The sequence below is a fragment of the Salvelinus alpinus genome, chromosome 5 (genome assembly GCF_045679555.1).
Source record: "Salvelinus alpinus chromosome 5, SLU_Salpinus.1, whole genome shotgun sequence".
Classification (NCBI taxonomy): domain Eukaryota; kingdom Metazoa; phylum Chordata; class Actinopteri; order Salmoniformes; family Salmonidae; genus Salvelinus; species Salvelinus alpinus.
In genome coordinates, this window is record NC_092090.1 from 1,687,463 (window position 1) to 1,709,014 (window position 21,552).

A 21,552-nucleotide genomic window follows, 5' to 3' on the forward strand; every position below is an offset into this window, starting at 1 on the left:
GTGCTACAGGTGGGTTCTTACTACTTGCTGCTGCAGGTGGGTTCTTACTACGGGCTGCTACAGGTGGGTTCTTACTACTGGGTGCTGCAGGTGGGTTCTTACTATGGGGTGCTGCAGGTGCGTTCTTACTACGGGCTGCTGCAGGTGGGTTCTTACTACTGGGTGCTGCAGGTGGGTTCTTACTATGGGGTGCTGCAGGTGTGTTCTTACTACTGGCTGCTGCAGGTGGGTTCTTACTACTGGCTGCTGCAGGTGGGTTCTTACTACTGGCTGCTGCAGGTGGGTTCTTACTACGGGGTGCTGCAGGTGGGTTCTTACTACTGGCTGCTGCAGGTGGGTTCTTACTACGGGGTGCTGCAGGTGGGTTCTTACTACGGGGTGCTGCAGGTGGGTTCTTACTACGGGCTGCTACAGGTGGGTTCTTACTACGGGGTGCTGCAGGTGGGTTCTTACTACGGGGTGCTGCAGGTGGGTTCTTACTACGGGGTGCTGCAGGTGGGTTCTTACTACGGGCTGCTACAGGTGGGTTCTTACTACGGGGTGCTGCAGGTGGGTTCTTACTACGGGGTGCTGCAGGTGGGTTCTTACTACGGGCTGCTGCAGGTGGGTTCTTACTACGGGCTGCTGCAGGTGGGTTCTTACTACGGGCTGCTGCAGGTGGGTTCTTACTACGGGGTGTTGCAGGTGGGTTCTTACTACGGGGTGCTGCAGGTGGGTTCTTACTACGGGGTGCTGCAGGTGGGTTCTTACTACGGGGTGCTGCAGGTGGGTTCTTACTACGGGGTGCTGCAGGTGGGTTCTTACTACGGGGTGCTGCAGGTGGGTTCTTACTACGGGGTGCTGCAGGTGGGTTCTTACTACGGGGTGCTGCAGGTGGGTTCTTACTACGGGCTGCTGCAGGTGGGTTCTTACTACGGGCTGCTGCAGGTGGGTTCTTACTACGGGGTGTTGCAGGTGGGTTCTTACTACGGGGTGCTGCAGGTGGGTTCTTACTACGGGGTGCTGCAGGTGGGTTCTTACTACGGGGTGCTGCAGGTGGGTTCTTACTACGGGCTGCTGCAGGTGGGTTCTTACTACGGGGTGCTGCAGGTGGGTTCTTACTACGGGGTGCTGCAGGTGGGTTCTTACTACGGGGTGCTGCAGGTGGGTTCTTACTACGGGGTGCTGCAGGTGGGTTCTTACTACGGGGTGCTGCAGGTGGGTTCTTACTACGGGGTGCTGCAGGTGGGTTCTTACTACGGGGTGCTGCAGGTGGGTTCTTACTACGGGGTGCTGCAGGTGGGTTCTTACTACTGGCTGCTGCAGGTGGGTTCTTACTACGGGGTGCTGCAGGTGGGTTCTTACTACGGGGTGCTGCAGGTGGGTTCTTACTACGGGCTGCTACAGGTGGGTTCTTACTACGGGGTGCTGCAGGTGGGTTCTTACTACGGGGTGCTGCAGGTGGGTTCTTACTACGGGGTGCTGCAGGTGGGTTCTTACTACGGGCTGCTACAGGTGGGTTCTTACTACGGGGTGCTGCAGGTGGGTTCTTACTACGGGGTGCTGCAGGTGGGTTCTTACTACGGGCTGCTGCAGGTGGGTTCTTACTACGGGCTGCTGCAGGTGGGTTCTTACTACGGGCTGCTGCAGGTGGGTTCTTACTACGGGGTGTTGCAGGTGGGTTCTTACTACGGGGTGCTGCAGGTGGGTTCTTACTACGGGGTGCTGCAGGTGGGTTCTTACTACGGGGTGCTGCAGGTGGGTTCTTACTACGGGGTGCTGCAGGTGGGTTCTTACTACGGGGTGCTGCAGGTGGGTTCTTACTACGGGGTGCTGCAGGTGGGTTCTTACTACGGGGTGCTGCAGGTGGGTTCTTACTACGGGCTGCTGCAGGTGGGTTCTTACTACGGGCTGCTGCAGGTGGGTTCTTACTACGGGGTGTTGCAGGTGGGTTCTTACTACGGGGTGCTGCAGGTGGGTTCTTACTACGGGGTGCTGCAGGTGGGTTCTTACTACGGGGTGCTGCAGGTGGGTTCTTACTACGGGCTGCTGCAGGTGGGTTCTTACTACGGGGTGCTGCAGGTGGGTTCTTACTACGGGGTGCTGCAGGTGGGTTCTTACTACGGGGTGCTGCAGGTGGGTTCTTACTACGGGGTGCTGCAGGTGGGTTCTTACTACGGGGTGCTGCAGGTGGGTTCTTACTACGGGGTGCTGCAGGTGGGTTCTTACTACGGGGTGCTGCAGGTGGGTTCTTACTACGGGGTGCTGCAGGTGGGTTCTTACTACGGGCTGCTGCAGGTGGGTTCTTACTACGGGGTGCTGCAGGTGGGTTCTTACTACGGGGTGCTGCAGGTGGGTTCTTAATACGGGCTGCTACAGGTGGGTTCTTACTACGGGCTGCTGCAGGTGGGTTCTTACTACGGGCTGCTGCAGGTGGGTTCTTACTACGGGGTGCTGCAGGTGGGTTCTTAGTACGGGGTGCTGCAGGTGGGTTCTTACTACGGGGTGCTGCAGGTGGGTTCTTACTACGGGGTGCTGCAGGTGGGTTCTTACTACGGGCTGCTGCAGGTGGGTTCTTACTACGGGGTGCTGCAGGTGGGTTCTTACTACGGGGTGCTGCAGGTGGGTTCTTACTACGGGCTGCTGCAGGTGGGTTCTTACTACGGGCTGCTGCAGGTGGGTTCTTACTACTGGCTGCTGCAGGTGGCTTCTTACTACTGGCTGCTGCAGGTGGGTTCTTACTATAATATATCATATATTTACAGTTGCAAAAGTTCTGTTTTCCCAAATTCTCCAGTTTTTCCAGAAGTCCTGGTAGAAGGATTACAGATTCCAAAACCTGGGATTTTTAACAACAGTTACTAATTCTGCTACCCTACATATACAATATACTATAATAATAATATTATATAGTCTGTAATATTGGCATCTAGTGACAGACATGAAGCTCTAGTATCATTCTTAACTGAACATAGTGTTCGTACATAAGACAATGACATAAAACAACTTACAACATGTCATTATTTGTCTCATAGGCTAATACAATCACAATACAATCATATTATAATCATATTATAATCATATTATAATCATATTATTATGTACTCTGGAAGTTTGGAGTCTGATGACAATTGTGAAACACTGCTATTATTGATTATCGTTGTAGTGCATGAGAAAATGATCAACAAGATCAGCAACAATACATAGAGGACATAACATAGACCAACATAGAGGACATAACATAGACCAACATAGAGGACATAACATAGACCAACATAGAGGACATAACATAGACCAACATAGAGGACATAACATAGACCAACATAGAGGACATAACATAGACCAACATAGAGGACATAACATAGACCAACATAGAGGACATAACATAGACCAACATAGAGGACATAACATAGACCAACATAGAGGACATAACATAGACCAACATAGAGGACATAACATAGACCAACATAGAGGACATAACATAGACCAACATAGAGGACATAACATAGACCAACATAGAGGACATAACATAGACCAACATAGAGGACATAACATAGACCAACATAGAGGACATAACATAGACCAACATAGAGGACATAACATAGACCAACATAGAGGACATAACATAGACCAACATAGAGGACATAACATAGACCAACATAGAGGACATAACATAGACCAACATAGAGGACATAACATAGACCAACATAGAGGACATAACATAGAGGACATAACATAGAGGACATAACATAGAGGACATAACATAGACCAACATAGAGGACATAACATAGACCAACATAGAGGACATAACATAGACCAACATAGAGGACATAACATAGACCAACATAGAGGACATAACATAGACCAACATAGAGGACATAACATAGAGGACATAACATAGACCAACATAGAGGACATAACATAGACCAACATAGAGGACATAACATAGAGGACATAACATAGAGGACATAACATAGACCAACATAGAGGACATAACATAGACCCAGGCTTAGCTGAAACAACAGGTCTGATTGGTTCATACTGTACTTCTCCCAGGGTTACCTGAAACAACAGGTCTGATTGGTTCATACTGTACTTCTCCCAGGCTTAGCTGAAACAACAGGTCTGATTGGTTCATACTGTACTTCTCCCAGGGTTACCTGAAACAACAGGTCTGATTGGTTCATACTGTACTTCTCCCAGGCTTAGCTGAAACAACAGGTCTGATTGGTTCATACTGTTTGTCTCCCAGGGTTACCTGAAACAACAGGTCTGATTGGTTCATACTGTTTGTCTCCCAGGGTTACCTGAAGATGCAGATCACCCCCCTGTTTGAGTACTTCAGGACCATCACGGTTGATTGGACCAGAGTCCCCACTGGACACAACGACCAGTAACAACTCTGTTTTTCAAATTAAATGTTATTTTAAACCAATTAAGATACATCATTGTATTTGTAAATGTATATCTTTCATTCGCTTCTCTTACAACAGTAAATACACATTATCGGTCTGTTTTCAAAAGGAGTGCACTACATAGGGAATAGCACCCTGGTCTAAAGTAGTGCACTACATAGGGAATAGGGTGCTATTTGGGACGAACACTTAGATATTACCATAATGTGTTGTGATCCGTTCCTCAGCCCTGTCCCTCATCTCTCCTATCTCTCAGATACAACCAGATCAATATTACCATAATGTGTTGTGATCCGTTCCTCAGCCCTGTCCCTCGTCTCTCCTATCAGATACAACCAGATCAATATTACCATAATGTGTTGTGATCCGTTCCTCAGCCCTGTCCCTCGTCTCTCCTATCTCTCAGATACAACCAGATCAATATTACCATAATGTGTTGTGATCCGTTCCTCAGCCCTGTCCCTCGTCTCTCCTATCTCTCAGATACAACCAGATCAATATTACCATAATGTGTTGTGATCCGTTCCTCAGCCCTGTCCCTCGTCTCTCCTATCTCTCAGATACAACCAGATCAATATTACCATAATGTGTTGTGATCCGTTCCTCAGCCCTGTCCCTCGTCTCTCCCGTCTCTCAGATACAACCAGATCAATATTACCATAATGTGTTGTGATCAGTTCCTCAGCCCTGTCTCTCGTCTCTCCCGTCTCTCAGATACAACCAGATCAATATTACCATAATGTGTTGTGATCCGTTCCTCAGCCCTGTCCCTCGTCTCTCCCGTCTCTCAGATACAACCAGATCAATATTACCATAATGTGTTGTGATCAGTTCCTCAGCCCTGTCTCTCGTCTCTCCCGTCTCTCAGATACAACCAGATCAATATTACCATAATGTGTTGTGATCCGTTCCTCAGCCCTGTCCCTCGTCTCTCCCGTCTCTCAGATACAACCAGATCAATATTACCATAATGTGTTGTGATCCGTTCCTCAGCCCTGTCCCTCGTCTCTCCCGTCTCTCAGATACAACCAGATCAATATTACCATAATGTGTTGTGATCAGTTCCTCAGCCCTGTCCCTCGTCTCTCCCGTCTCTCAGATACAACCAGATCAATATTACCATAATGTGTTGTGATCCGTTCCTCAGCCCTGTCCCTCGTCTCTCCTATCTCTCAGATACAACCAGATCAATATTACCATAATGTGTTGTGATCCGTTCCTCAGCCCTGTCCCTCGTCTCTCCCGTCTCTCAGATACAACCAGATCAATATTACCATAATGTGTTGTGATCCGTTCCTCAGCCCTGTCCCTCGTCTCTCCAATCTCTCAGATACAACCAGATCAATATTACCATAATGTGTTGTGATCCATTCCTCAGCCCTGTCCCTCGTCTCTCCTATTAGATACAACCAGATCAATATTACCATAATGTGTTGTGATCCGTTCCTCAGCCCTGTCCCTCGTCTCTCCTATCTCTCAGATACAACCAGATCAATATTACCATAATGTGTTGTGAGCCGTTCCTCAGCCCTGTCCCTCGTCTCTCCCGTCTCTCAGATACAACCAGATCAATATTACCATAATGTGTCGTGATCCTTTCCTCAGCCCTGTCCCTCGTCTCTCCTATCAGATACAACCAGATCAATATTACCATAATGTGTTGTGATCCGTTCCTCAGCCCTGTCCCTCGTCTCTCCCGTCTCTCAGATACAACCAGATCAATATTACCATAATGTGTTGTGATCCGTTCCTCAGCCCTGTCCCTCGTCTCTCCTATCAGATACAACCAGATCAATATTACCATAATGTGTTGTGATCCGTTCCTCAGCCCTGTCCCTCGTCTCTCCCGTCTCTCAGATACAACCAGATCAATATTACCATAATGTGTTGTGATTCGTTCCTCAGCCCTGTCCCTCGTCTCTCCTATCTCTCAGATACAACCAGATCAATATTACCATAATGTGTTGTGATCCGTTCCTCAGCCCTGTCCCTCGTCTCTCCCGTCTCTCAGATACAACCAGATCAATATTACCATAATGTGTTGTGATCCGTTCCTCAGCCCTGTCCCTCGTCTCTCCCGTCTCTCAGATACAACCAGATCAATATTACCATAATGTGTTGTGATCCGTTCCTCAGCCCTGTCCCTCGTCTCTCCTATCAGATACAACCAGATCAATATTACCATAATGTGTTGTGATCCGTTCCTCAGCCCTGTCCCTCGTCTCTCCTATCAGATACAACCAGATCAATATTACCATAATGTGTTGTGATCCGTTCCTCAGCCCTGTCCCTCGTCTCTCCTATCTCTCAGATACAACCAGATCAATATTACCATAATGTGTTGTGATCCGTTCCTCAGCCCTGTCCCTCGTCTCTCCTATCTCTCAGATACAACCAGATCAATATTACCATAATGTGTTGTGATCAGTTCCTCAGCCCTGTCCCTCGTCTCTCCTATCAGATACAACCAGATCAACGCCATATCGTTTGCGTGTCGAATGGGAGTGGAGCGCTGCAGGGCTCTCACCAGCGACTGGTTCAGAGAGTGGATGCTGAACCCAGACCGCAACCCGTGAGTACGAAGCACAGTTATTTGGGTTGCCAGGTTTACCCTAAATCTCAGCTGGAGGATTCCTGGAATCAGGAAGGAATAAGCAGGAGAACCAGGACTCCTCCAACTGGTAATTTTGGGAAATGTATACCAGATTTCTGCAACTTTAACGATGTATAAAGTTAACGTGATAGTTTTCCTTCTCTTAATGATGCTGATTTTGTGTTTATGTAACTCTTTATTGACAGGATTCACCCCAACCTGAAGACGACAGTGTACTGTAACGCTATCGCAGCAGGAGGGGTGGAGGAATGGGACTTCGCCTGGCAGATGTTCAAGAATGCCACAGTAGCCACAGAGGCTGCCAAGCTGAGGTCTGCCCTGGCCTGTACTAAGGTCCCCTGGCTGCTGAACAGGTAGGTACAGAGACTGCCAAGCTGAGGTCTGCCCTGGCCTGTACTAAGGTCCCCTGGCTGCTGAACAGGTAGGTAGAGAGGCTGCCAAGCTGAGGTCTGTCCTGGCCTGTACTAAGGTCCCCTGGCTGCTGAACAGGTAGGTACAGAGACTGCCAAGCTGAGGTCTGCCCTGGCCTGTACTAAGGTCCCCTGGCTGCTGAACAGGTAGGTAGAGAGGCTGCCAAGCTGAGGTCTGCCCTGGCCTGTACTAATGTCCACATTATGGGATATTGTGTGTAGACCAGTGACATAAAAAATCTAAATGTAATTAACTTTAAATTCAGGCTGTAACACAACAAAATGTGGAAAAAGTCAAGGAGTGTGAATACTTCCTAAAGGCTCTGTATATCATTCCTACATGTGAACAATTATTCCTGTAAAATTTAAAATTACATTGCACAAGCCCCGTGCTTTCAGAAGGCTGTGTTTGCTCATGTTTAGAGCCACACCATCTGGTAATAAATCAGCCTTATGTCAACCCCCCCCGACATCTTCATCAGAATCCCACACGAGACGATTCATAAATCCCTTTTTTGTGTTGAAACTGCAGGTATCTGGATTATTCCCTGGATCCAGATAAGATCCGGAAGCAGGACTGCACCTCCACCATCAGCTACATCGCTGGTAACGTGGTGGGGATGCCCCTGGCCTGGGACTTCATCAGGGCTAGGTGGAACTACATCTATACAGAGTAAGTCTAGGTGGAACTACATCTATACAGAGTAAGTCTAGGTGGAACTACATCTATACAGAGTAAGTCATCAGGGCTAGGTGGAACTACATCTATACAGAGTAAGTCTAGGTGGAACTACATCTATACAGAGTAAGTCATCAGGGTTAGGTGGAACTACATCTATACAGAGTAAGTCATCAGGGCTAGGTGGAACTACATCTGTACAGAGTAAGTCTAAGTGGAACTACATCTATACAGAATAAGTCTAGGTGGAACTACATCTATACAGAGTAAGTCTAGGTGGAACTACATCTATACAGAGTAAGTCTAGGTGGAACTACATCTATACAGAGTAAGTCATCAGGGCTAGGTGGAACTACATCTATACAGAGTAAGTCTAGATGGAACTACATCTATACATAGTAAGTCTAGGTGGAACTACATCTATACAGAGTAAGTCTAGATGGAACTACATCTATACAGAGTAAGTCTAGGTGGAACTACATCTATACAGAGTAAGTCATCAGGGCTAGGTGGAACTACATCTATACAGAGTAAGTCTAGGTGGAACTACATCTATACAGAGTAAGTCATCAGGGCTAGGTGGAACTACATCTATACAGAGTAAGTCTAGGTGGAACTACATCTATACAGAGTAAGTCTAGGTGGAACTACATCTATACAGAGTAAGTCTAGGTGGAACTACATCTATACAGAGTAAGTCATCAGGGCTAGGTGGAACTACATCTATACAGAGTAAGTCTAGGTGGAACTACATCTATACAGAGTAAGTCTAGGTGGAACTATATCTATACAGAGTAAGTCTAGATGGAACTACATCTATACAGAGTAAGTCTAGGTGGAACTACATCTATACAGAGTAAGTCATCAGGGCTAGGTGGAACTACATCTATACAGAGTAAGTCTAGGTGGAACTACATCTATACAGAGTAAGTCTAGGTGGAACTACATCTATACAGAGTAAGTCATCAGGGCTAGGTGGAACTACATCTATACAGAGTAAGTCTAGGTGGAACTACATCTATACAGAGTAAGTCTAGGTGGAACTACATCTATACAGAGTAAGTCATCAGGGCTAGGTGGAACTACATCTATACAGAGTAAGTCTAGGTGGAACTACATCTATACAGAGTAAGTCATCAGGTTTAGGTGGAACTACATCTATTCAGAGTAAGTCTAGGTGGAACTACATCTATACAGAGTAAGTCTAGGTGGAACTACATCTATACAGAGTAAGTCATCAGGTTTAGGTGGAACTACATCTATACAGAGTAAGTCATCAGGGTTATTTGTAATGACATATTTACAGTCTAGATGGGGCGATTGGACATCATGTAACCGTGAATATGTATCAGAGAAACCGACGTTTATTCCCTAAGTAATGATGATAATATCTCTGTATCTCTCTACCTGGTAGGTATGGTGGTGGATCCTTCTCATTCTCTAACCTCATCAACGGTGTGACCAGAAGATTCTCTACTGAGTTTGAGCTGAAGCAGGTTGGTACTGTGGTCTTGAGCTGAAGCAGGTTGGGACTCTGGCCTTGAGCTGAAGCAGGTTGGTACTGTGGCCTTGAGCTGAAGCAGGTTGGGACTCTGGCCTTGAGCTGAAGCAGGTTGGTACTGTGGTCTTGAGCTGGAGCAGGTTGGGACTGTGGTCTTGAGCTGAAGCAGGTTGGGACTCTGGCCTTGAGCTGAAGCAGGTTGGTACTGTGGCCTTGAGCTGAAGCAGGTTGGTACTGTGGCCTTGAGCTGAAGCAGGTTGGTACTGTGGCCTTGAGCTGAAGCAGGTTGGTACTGTGGCCTTGTGCTGAAGCAGGTTGGTATTGTGGCCTTGAGCTGAAGCAGGTTGGGACTGTGGTCTTGAGCTGAAGCAGGTTGGTACTGTGGTCTTGAGCTGTTTGTTGGGGGGGGGTTACAGTTTCATAAGGTATAAATTAGACTACAGGTATATGAATGGTTGGTCTGTTTGTTGGGGGGGGTTACAGTTTCATAAGGTATAAATTAGACTACAGGTATATGAATGGTTGGTCTGTTTGTTGGGGGGGGGTTACAGTTTCATAAGGTATAAATTAGACTAGAGGTATATGAATGGTTGGTCTGTTTGTTGGGGGGGTTACAGTTTCATAAGGTATAAATTAGACTACAGGTATATGTATGGTTGGTCTGTTTGTTGGGGGGGTTACAGTTTCATAAGGTATAAATTAGACTACAGGTATATGTATGGTTGGTCTGTTTGTTGGGGGGGTTACAGTTTCATAAGGTATAAATTAGACTAGAGGTATATGGATGGTTGGTCTGTTTGTTGGGGGGGGGGTTACAGTTTCATAAGGTATAAATTAGACTAGAGGTATATGAATGGTTGGTCTGTTTGTTGGGGGGGGGGGGGGGTTACAGTTTCATAAGGTATAAATTAGACTAGAGGTATATGAATGGTTGGTCTGTTTGTTGGGGGGGGGGTTACAGTTTCATAAGGTATAAATTAGACTAGAGGTATATGAATGGTTGGTCTGTTTGTTGGGGGGGTTACAGTTTCATAAGGTATAAATTAGACTAGAGGTATATGAATGGTTGGTCTGTTTGTTGGGGGGGGTTACAGTTTCATAAGGTATGAATTAGACTAGAGGTATATGAATGGTTGGTCTGTTTGTTGGGGGGGTTACAGTTTCATAAGGTATAAATTAGACTAGAGGTATATGAATGGTTGGTCTGTTTGTTGGGGGGTTACAGTTTCATAAGGTATAAATTAGACTACAGGTATATGAATGGTTGGTCTGTTTGTTGGGGGGGTTACAGTTTCATAAGGTATAAATTAGACTAGAGGTATATGAATGGTTGGTCTGTTTGTTGGGGGGGTTACAGATACAGTTTCAAGGAACCAGAGCTTGTTTTCCTCCGTCTCAAATTAGTTAGAATCTACAACATTGTTGAGTTAGTTAGAATCTACAACATTGTTGAGTTAGTTAGAATCTACAACATTGTTGAGTTAGTTAGAATCTACAACATTGTTGAGTCAGTTAGAATCTACAACATTGTTGAGTCAGTTAGAATCTACAACATTGTTGAGTCAGTTAGAATCTACAACATTGTTGAGTCAGTTAGAATCTACAACATTGTTGAGTCAGTTAGAATCTACAACATTGTTGAGTCAGTTAGAATCTACAACATTGTTGAGTCAGTTAGAATCTACAACATTGTTGAGTCAGTTAGAATCTACAACATTGTTGAGTCAGTTAGAATCTACAACATTGTTGAGTCAGTTAGAATCTACAACATTGTTGAGTCAGTTAGAATCTACAACATTGTTGAATTAGAATCTACAACATTGTTGAATTAGAATCTACAACATTGTTGAGTTAGTTAGAATCTACAACATTGTTGAGTCAGTTAGAATCTACAACATTGTTGAGTCAGTTAGAATCTACAACATTGTTGAGTCAGTTAGAATCTACAACATTGTTGAGTCAGTTAGAATCTACAACATTGTTGAGTCAGTTAGAATCTACAACATTGTTGAGTCAGTTAGAATCTACAACATTGTTGAGTCAGTTAGAATCTACAACATTGTTGAGTCAGTTAGAATCTACAACATTGTTGAGTCAGTTAGAATCTACAACATTGTTGAGTCAGTTAGAATCTACAACATTGTTGAGTCAGTTAGAATCTACAACATTGTTGAATTAGAATCTACAACATTGTTGAATTAGAATCTACAACATTGTTGAGTTAGTTAGAATCTACAACATTGTTGAGTCAGTTAGAATCTACAACATTGTTGAGTCAGTTAGAATCTACAACATTGTTGAGTTAGTTAGAATCTACAACATTGTTGAGTTAGTTAGAATCCACAACATTGTTGAGTCAGTTAGAATCTACAACATTGTTGAGTCAGTTAGAATCTACAACATTGTTGAGTCAGTTAGAATCTACAACATTGTTGAGTCAGTTAGAATCTACAACATTGTTGAGTTAGTTAGAATCTACATTGTTGAGTCAGTTAGAATCTACAACATTGTTGAGTCAGTTAGAATCTACAACATTGTTGAGTTAGTTAGAATCTACAACATTGTTGAGTCAGTTAGAATCTACAACATTGTTGAGTTAGTTAGAATCTACAACATTGTTGAGTTAGTTAGAATCTACAACATTGTTGAGTTAGTTAGAATCTACAACATTGTTGAGTCAGTTAGAAACTACATTGTTGAGTCAGTTAGAAACTACATTGTTGAGTCAGTTAGAAACTACATTGTTGAGTCAGTTAGAATCTACAACATTGTTGAGTCAGTTAGAATCTACAACATTGAGTCAGTTAGAATCTACAACATTGAGTTAGTTAGAATCTACAACATTGTTGAGTCAGTTAGAATCTACAACATTGTTGAGTCAGTTAGAATCTACAACATTGTTGAGTCAGTTAGAATCTACAACATTGTTGAGTCAGTTAGAATCTACAACATTGTTGAGTCAGTTAAAATCTACAACATTGTTGAGTCAGTTAGAATCTACAACATTGTTGAATTAGAATATACAACATTGTTGAGTTAGTTAGAATCTACAACATTGTTGAGTCAGTTAGAATCTACAACATTGTTGAGTCAGTTAGAATCTACAACATTGTTGAGTTAGTTAGAATCTACAACATTGTTGAGTCAGTTAGAATCTACAACATTGTTGAGTTAGTTAGAATCTACAACATTGTTGAATTAGAATCTACAACATTGTTGAGTTAGTTAGAATCTACAACATTGTTGAGTCAGTTAGAATCTACAACATTGTTGAGTCAGTTAGAATCTACAACATTGTTGAGTCAGTTAGAATCTACAACATTGTTGAGTCAGTTAGAATCTACAACATTGTTGAGTCAGTTAGAATCTACAACATTGTTGAGTCAGTTAGAATCTACAACATTGTTGAGTCAGTTAGAATCTACAACATTGTTGAGTCAGTTAGAATCTACAACATTGTTGAGTCAGTTAGAATCTACAACATTGTTGAGTTAGTTAGAATCTACAACATTGTTGAGTCAGTTAGAATCTACAACATTGTTGAGTCAGTTAGAATCTACAACATTGTTGAATTAGAATCTACAACATTGTTGAGTTAGTTAGAATCTACAACATTGTTGAGTCAGTTAGAATCTACAACATTGTTGAGTCAGTTAGAATCTACAACATTGTTGAGTTAGTTAGAATCTACAACATTGTTGAGTCAGTTAGAATCTACAACATTGTTGAGTTAGTTAGAATCTACAACATTGTTGAGTTAGTTAGAATCTACAACATTGTTGAGTTAGTTAGAATCTACAACATTGTTGAGTCAGTTAGAATCTACAACATTGTTGAGTTAGTTAGAATCAACAACATTGTTGAGTCAGTTAGAATCTACAACATTGTTGAGTTAGTTAGAATCTACATTGTTGAGTCAGTTAGAATCTACAACATTGTTGAGTCAGTTAGAATCTACAACATTGTTGAGTTAGTTAGAATCTACAACATTGTTGAGTCAGTTAGAATCTACAACATTGTTGAGTTAGTTAGAATCTACAACATTGTTGAGTTAGTTAGAATCTACAACATTGTTGAGTTAGTTAGAATCTACAACATTGTTGAGTCAGTTAGAATCTACAACATTGTTGAGTCAGTTAGAATCTACAACATTGTTGAGTCAGTTAGAATCTACATTGTTGAGTCAGTTAGAATCTACAACATTGTTGAGTCAGTTAGAATCTACAACATTGTTGAGTCAGTTAGAATCTACAACATTGAGTTAGTTAGAATCTACAACATTGTTGAGTCAGTTAGAATCTACAACATTGTTGAGTCAGTTAGAATCTACAACGTTGTTGAGTTAGTTAGAATCTACAACATTGTTGAGTCAGTTAGACTCTACAACATTGTTGAGTTAGTTAGAATCTAAAACATTGTTGAGTTAGTTAGAATCTACAACATTGTTGAGTCAGTTAGAATCTACAACATTGTTGAGTCAGTTAGACTCTACAACATTGTTGAGTTAGTTAGAATATACAACATTGTTGAGTTAGTTAGAATCTACAACATTGTTGAGTCAGTTAGAATCTACAACATTGTTGAGTCAGTTAGAATCTACAACATTGTTCAGTCAGTTAGAATCTACAACATTGTTGAGTCAGTTAGAATCTACAACATTGTTGAGTTAGTTAGAATCTACATTGTTGAGTTAGTTAGAATCTACAACATTGTTGAGTCAGTTAGAATCTACAACATTGTTGAGTCAGTTAGAATCTACAACATTGTTGAGTCAGTTAAAATCTACAACATTGTTGAGTCAGTTAGAATCTACAACATTGTTGAATTAGAATATACAACATTGTTGAGTTAGTTAGAATCTACAACATTGTTGAGTCAGTTAGAATCTACAACATTGTTGAGTTAGTTAGAATCTACAACATTGTTGAGTTAGTTAGAATCTACAACATTGTTGAGTCAGTTAGAATCTACAACATTGTTGAGTTAGTTAGAATCTACAACATTGTTGAATTAGAATCATTGTTGAGTTAGTTAGAATCTACAACATTGTTGAGTCAGTTAGAATCTACAACATTGTTGAGTCAGTTAGAATCTACAACATTGTTGAGTCAGTTAGAATCTACAACATTGTTGAGTCAGTTAGAATCTACAACATTGTTGAGTCAGTTAGAATCTACAACATTGTTGAGTCAGTTAGAATCTACAACATTGTTGAGTTAGTTAGAATCTACAACATTGTTGAGTTAGTTAGAATCTACAACATTGTTGAGTCAGTTAGAATCTACAACATTGTTGAGTTAGTTAGAATCTACATTGTTGAGTTAGTTAGAATCTACTACATTGTTCAGTCAGTTAGAATCTACAACATTGTTGAGTTAGTTAGAATCTACAACATTGTTGAGTTAGTTAGAATCTACAACATTGTTGAGTTAGTTAGAATCTACAACATTGTTGAGTTAGTTAGAATCTACAACATTGTTGAGTTAGTTAGAATCTACATTTTGAGTCAGTTAGAAACTACATTGTTGTTGAGTCAGTATTGTGATTTCTACCATGTTTCTATAATTGCAGCTGAAGCAGTTTAAAGAGGACAATGCCCGTGTGGGGTTTGGCTCGGGGACGCTGGCTCTGGAGCAGGCTATTGAGAAGACTACGGCCAACATCAAATGGGTGGCAGAGAACCAGGAGCACGTTATGAACTGGTTCTCCAATGAATGTACGTGAAACACCCCCCCACTACAGCACCGCACTACCAGGCCAGTGGTGATACAGCTTACTGAACCATCAGGGATATACAGACTGCATTAAACAGACCAAAAACATTGGGCTGTGTGTCCCAAATGGCACCCTATTCCCTATATAGTGTGCTACATAGGGCTCTGCTTAAAAGGAGTGCACTACATAGGGAATAGGGTGCCATAGGGCTCTGGTCTAAAGTAGTGCACTACATAGGGAATAGGGTTCTATTTGGGACAGAGCTGTGCTGTATAATGATGAATAGACTAAAATCATGTTGTTACTTGAATCATGTTGTGTGGTTTATGTGCATCCATTTTGGATTGTCAGTTTTTCCATGTTCTCATGTTCATAAATGTCTGCCAATAAACACTCAATTAATATCGTCAGTTTTCAATCTCTGTCGTGGCTGAATCAGAATTTGTTAGGTAACATAGATAAATAAGATGTTTTATTTACTTTCATAATATGCTTATGTGGGATACTTGTCAGTTAGAATGTCTCTTTTTGTACTATAGGGTTGGCAGTTGCAGTTATCCCTTCTCAGCTAGGGCTTAGTCACTTGGGGCCCAGAGAGGGGAGAGGTCAGGCTTGTCTTCATATGTCAATGTATCTGTTAAACCATGTGATGCTATGAAGAATATCAGAAGGGGAGGAGGAGGCTTGGAAATGTATCTGTAACTATTGTATGTCCCCTCTGAGGTTGCCCTTATCTTGACCTAGTATATGACCTAAGAGGCTCACTGTCTTTTCTGAGCTTATCCAGGAGGGGGTGTATTTTTACATTTACATTTAAGTCATTTAGCAGACTACATTGTTGAGTCAGTTAGAAACTACATTGTTGAGTCAGTTAGAATCTACAACATTGTTGAGTCAGTTAGAATCTACAACATTGTTGAGTCAGTTAGAATCTACAACATTGAGTTAGTTAGAATCTACAACATTGTTGAGTCAGTTAGAATCTACAACATTGTTGAGTCAGTTAGATCTACAACATTGTTGAGTCAGTTAGAATCTACAACATTGTTGAGTCAGTTAGAATCTACAACATTGTTGAGTCAGTTAGAATCTACAACATTGTTGAGTCAGTTAAAATCTACAACATTGTTGAGTCAGTTAGAATCTACAACATTGTTGAATTAGAATATACAACATTGTTGAGTTAGTTAGAATCTACAACATTGTTGAGTCAGTTAGAATCTACAACATTGTTGAGTCAGTTAGAATCTACAACATTGTTGAGTTAGTTAGAATCTACAACATTGTTGAGTCAGTTAGAATCTACAACATTGTTGAGTTAGTTAGAATCTACAACATTGTTGAATTAGAATCTACAACATTGTTGAGTTAGTTAGAATCTACAACATTGTTGAGTCAGTTAGAATCTACAACATTGTTGAGTCAGTTAGAATCTACAACATTGTTGAGTCAGTTAGAATCTACAACATTGTTGAGTCAGTTAGAATCTACAACATTGTTGAGTCAGTTAGAATCTACAACATTGTTGAGTCAGTTAGAATCTACAACATTGTTGAGTTAGTTAGAATCTACAACATTGTTGAGTTAGTTAGAATCTACAACGTTGTTGAGTCAGTTAGAATCTACAACATTGTTGAGTTAGTTAGAATCTACATTGTTGAGTTAGTTAGAATCTACTACATTGTTCAGTCAGTTAGAATCTACAACATTGTTGAGTTAGTTAGAATCTACAACATTGTTGAGTTAGTTAGAATCTACAACATTGTTGAGTTAGTTAGAATCTACAACATTGTTGAGTTAGTTAGAATCTACAACATTGTTGAGTTAGTTAGAATCTACATTTTGAGTCAGTTAGAAACTACATTGTTGTTGAGTCAGTATTGTGATTTCTACCATGTTTCTATAATTGCAGCTGAAGCAGTTTAAAGAGGACAATGCCCGTGTGGGGTTTGGCTCGGGGACGCTGGCTCTGGAGCAGGCTATTGAGAAGACTACGGCCAACATCAAATGGGTGGCAGAGAACCAGGAGCACGTTATGAACTGGTTCTCCAATGAATGTACGTGAAACACCCCCCCACTACAGCACCGCACTACCAGGCCAGTGGTGATACAGCTTACTGAACCATCAGGGATATACAGACTGCATTAAACAGACCAAAAACATTGGGCTGTGTGTCCCAAATGGCACCCTATTCCCTATATAGTGTGCTACATAGGGCTCTGCTTAAAAGGAGTGCACTACATAGGGAATAGGGTGCCATAGGGCTCTGGTCTAAAGTAGTGCACTACATAGGGAATAGGGTTCTATTTGGGACAGAGCTGTGCTGTATAATGATGAATAGACTAAAATCATGTTGTTACTTGAATCATGTTGTGTGGTTTATGTGCATCCATTTTGGATTGTCAGTTTTTCCATGTTCTCATGTTCATAAATGTCTGCCAATAAACACTCAATTAATATCGTCAGTTTTCAATCTCTGTCGTGGCTGAATCAGAATTAGTTAGGTAACATAGATAAATAAGATGTTTTATTTACTTTCATATTGTGCTTATGTGGGATACTTGTCAGTTAGAATGTCTCTTTTTGTACTATAGGGTTGGCAGTTGCAGTTATCCCTTCTCAGCTAGGGCTTAGTCACTTGGGGCCCAGAGAGGGGAGAGGTCAGGCTTGTCTTCATATGTCAATGTATCTGTTAAACCATGTGATGCTATGAAGAATATCAGAAGGGGAGGAGGAGGCTTGGAAATGTATCTGTAACTATTGTATGTCCCCTCTGAGGTTGCCCTTATCTTGATCTAGTATGTGACCTTAGAGGCTCACTGTCTTTTCTGAGCTTGTCCAGGAGGGGGTGTATTTGAGATGGGAGTATCTAGAATTGACAATTGATATATGCCATTGGATGAGGTAATGTTTTGGTACCAAGCACGAGATTGGAACCTCGTCTTAGGAGACCAAACTGAACGATAATTTATAGCTAATGCTATAAATTATAGGATACTCCTCTTTCAAGTAAAAGGTTCTTTGTAATGTTCCTAAGATCTGTTATTCGTCATGTAAGTTGAGAGGGGTGTATCTTTTCTATAAAGGAAACTAAGTATTCTATTGTAAGGACTCTCAGAGAATTCATTTATAGACACTGAATTGATCTGAGAGTCAAAAAGGGCTATGGTGAAGCTCATATATAATTAAAGATGGACTTTATAATATAACTCTGACTTGTGTGTGGTTTGCTCTCATCGCGTAGTAATACAGGAAATTACCACGACACCTCCCCAATATGTTCCTAGTCTATACTGTCACGCGGAATGACGCTGGAGAGACGAAGCAGGTACGGGGAGTAAAACGCTGGAGAGACGAAGCAGGTAAAACGTTCGGTACGTACGGGGAGTAAAACGCTGGAGAGACGAAGCAGGTACGGGGAGTAAAACGCTGGAGAGACGAAGCAGGTACGGGGAGTTAAACGCTGGAGAGACGAAGCAGGTACGGGGAGTAAAACGCTGGAGAGACGAAGCAGGTACGGGGAGTTAAACGCTGGAGAGACGAAGCAGGTACGGGGAGTAAAACGCTGGAGAGACGAAGCAGGTACGGGGAGTTAAACGCTGGAGAGACGAAGCAGGTACGGGGAGTTAAACGCTGGAGAGACGAAGCAGATACGGGGAGTAAAACGCTGGATAGACGAAGCAGGTACGGGAAGTAAAACGCTGGAGAGACGAAGCAGATACGGGGAGTTAAACGCTGGAGAGACGAAGCAGGTACGGGGAGTTAAACGCTGGAGAGACGAAGCAGGTACGGGGAGTTAAACGCTGGAGAGACGAAGCAGATACGGGGAGTAAAACGCTGGATAGACGAAGCAGGTACGGGAAGTAAAACGCTGGAGAGACGAAGCAAGTACGGGGAGTTAAACGCTGGAGAGACGAAGCAGATACGGGGAGTAAAACACTGGAGAGACGAAGCAGGTACGGGGAGTTAAACGCTGGAGAGACGAAGCAGGTACGGGGAGTAAAACGCTGGAGAAAAAGTTTAATTATAACGGACAGAGACGAAGCAGGAACAGCGTCAGAAACAAATACAAAGACAATACCATGCAGCAGAACTGACACATACAGGAAAAAACGGGAGATAAGTGAGTCCAGGTGAGTCCAATAACGCTGATGCGAGTGACGAGGGAAGGCAGGAGTGCGTGATGGATGGCAGGAGTGTGTGATGGATGGCAGGTGTGCGTGATGGTGTGGGTGATGGATGGCAGGAGTGCGTGATGGATGGCAGGAGTGCGTGATGCAGGGTAATCTGGCGCCCTCAAGCGCCAGGTGAAGGGAAGAGAGGGAGCAGACGTGACAGATGCCTTCAGTTGGTTATTGGAAATCTGACACAGTTTCCTTCTTTACAGGAACAGCACTGGATTTCTATAAAAAAGGACATTATCTCAGTAACTCTGACGTCAAAATAGAAAATTACTCCTTTGATTAAATTATATATATTTTTTAGAACGTGTTGCAGTTGTTATTGTGACTGACCGGCTCTATTTGGACTGAAGTAGCAAGCAAATAGTGTTTTTTACATTGGATAAAAGTAGAGATTCAGACCTAGCGGTATATCATACACTACAGTTGAGGAACAATGGGAAAATAATTCTACTTTGGAAGTTGATTAACTTGTACGCTCATTTTTGAGAAAATGGCCCTTGAATGTTTTGGTACACTTACTAGAGAGCTCTTCATTGTCTCCACCCATTCAGCGTCGTTCCCACCCTCTTAAGCCTAAGCCCCACCCATCTCTTTAAGGATTAACATGTGAGGCCATGTGCTAAACAGAGTGAATACTAAACAACCAGTAGTGTACGGTAGTACCGTAGTGTACTAAACAACCGGGTGTGTACGGTAGTGTACTAAACAACCGGGTGTGTACGGTAGTACGGTAGTGTACTAAACAACCGGTAGTGTACGGTAGTACCGTAGTGTACTAAACAACCGGGTGTGTACGGTACTACCGTAGTGTACTAAACAACCGGGTGTGTATGGTAGTACCGTAGTGTACTAAACAACCGGGTGTGTACGGTAGTACCGTAGTGTACTAAACAACCGGGTGTGTACGGTAGTGTACTAAACAACCGGGTGTGTACGGTAGTACCGTAGTGTACTAAACAACCGGGTGTGTACGGTAGTACCGTAGTGTACTAAACAACCGGGTGTGTACGGTAGTACGGTAGTGTACTAAACAACCGGGTGTATACGGTAGTACCGTAGTGTACTAAACAACCGGGTGTATACGGTAGTACCGTAGTGTACTAAACAACCGGGTGTGTACGGTAGTACCGTAGTGTACTAAACAACCGGGTGTGTACGGTAGTACCGTAGTGTACTAAACAACCGGGTGTGTACGGTAGTACGGTAGTGTACTAAACAACCGGGTGTGTACGGTAGTACGGTAGTGTACTAAACAACCGGGTGTATACGGTAGTACCGTAGTGTACTAAACAACCGGGTGTATACGGTAGTACCGTAGTGTACTAAACAACCGGGTGTATACGGTAGTACCGTAGTGTACTAAACAACCGGGTGTGTACGGTAGTACCGTAGTGTACTAAACAACCGGGTGTGTACGGTAGTACCGTAGTGTACTAAACAACCGGGTGTATACGGTAGTACCGTAGTGTACTAAACAACCGGGTGTGTACGGTAGTACCGTAGTGTACTAAGCAACCGGGTGTATACGGTAGTACCGTAGTGTACTAAACAACCGGGTGTGTACGGTAGTACCGTAGTGTACTAAACAACCGGGTGTGTACGGTAGTACCGTAGTGTACTAAACAACCGGGTGTGTACGGTAGTACGGTAGTGTACTAAACAACCGGGTGTGTACGGTAGTACGGTAGTGTACTAAACAACCGGGTGTGTACGGTAGTACCGTAGTGTACTAAACAACCGGGTGTGTACGGTAGTACCGTAGTGTACTAAACAACCGGGTGTATACGGTAGTACCGTAGTGTACTAAACAACCGGGTGTGTACGGTAGTACGGTAGTGTACTAAACAACCGGGTGTGTACGGTAGTACGGTAGTGTACTAAACAACCGGGTGTGTACGGTAGTACGGTAGTGTACTAAACAACCGGGTGTGTACGGTAGTACGGTAGTGTACTAAACAACCGGGTGTGTACGGTAGTACGGTAGTGTACTAAACAACCGGGTGTGTACGGTAGTACGGTAGTGTACTAAACAACCGGGTGTGTACGGTAGTACC

At 42.7% G+C, this 21,552-nt stretch overlaps 1 protein-coding gene across 3 annotated transcripts in view; it reads left to right on the top strand.

Moving 5' to 3' along the window:
* Window positions 1–15,723, top strand: part of LOC139575402 (aminopeptidase N-like) — a 76,200-nt gene extending 60,477 nt beyond the window's left edge. For all 3 annotated transcript variants that reach the window (XM_071400329.1, XM_071400330.1, XM_071400331.1), the window contains exons 17-22: window positions 4,281–4,372; window positions 6,856–6,966; window positions 7,194–7,361; window positions 7,951–8,091; window positions 9,512–9,593; window positions 15,170–15,723. In XM_071400329.1, the coding sequence (XP_071256430.1) occupies window positions 4,281–4,372; window positions 6,856–6,966; window positions 7,194–7,361; window positions 7,951–8,091; window positions 9,512–9,593; window positions 15,170–15,322 (747 nt within the window). In that variant the 3' untranslated portion in view covers window positions 15,323–15,723. The remainder of the gene's footprint in view (window positions 1–4,280; window positions 4,373–6,855; window positions 6,967–7,193; window positions 7,362–7,950; window positions 8,092–9,511; window positions 9,594–15,169) is intronic.
* Window positions 15,724–21,552: the final 5,829 nt, after the last annotated feature.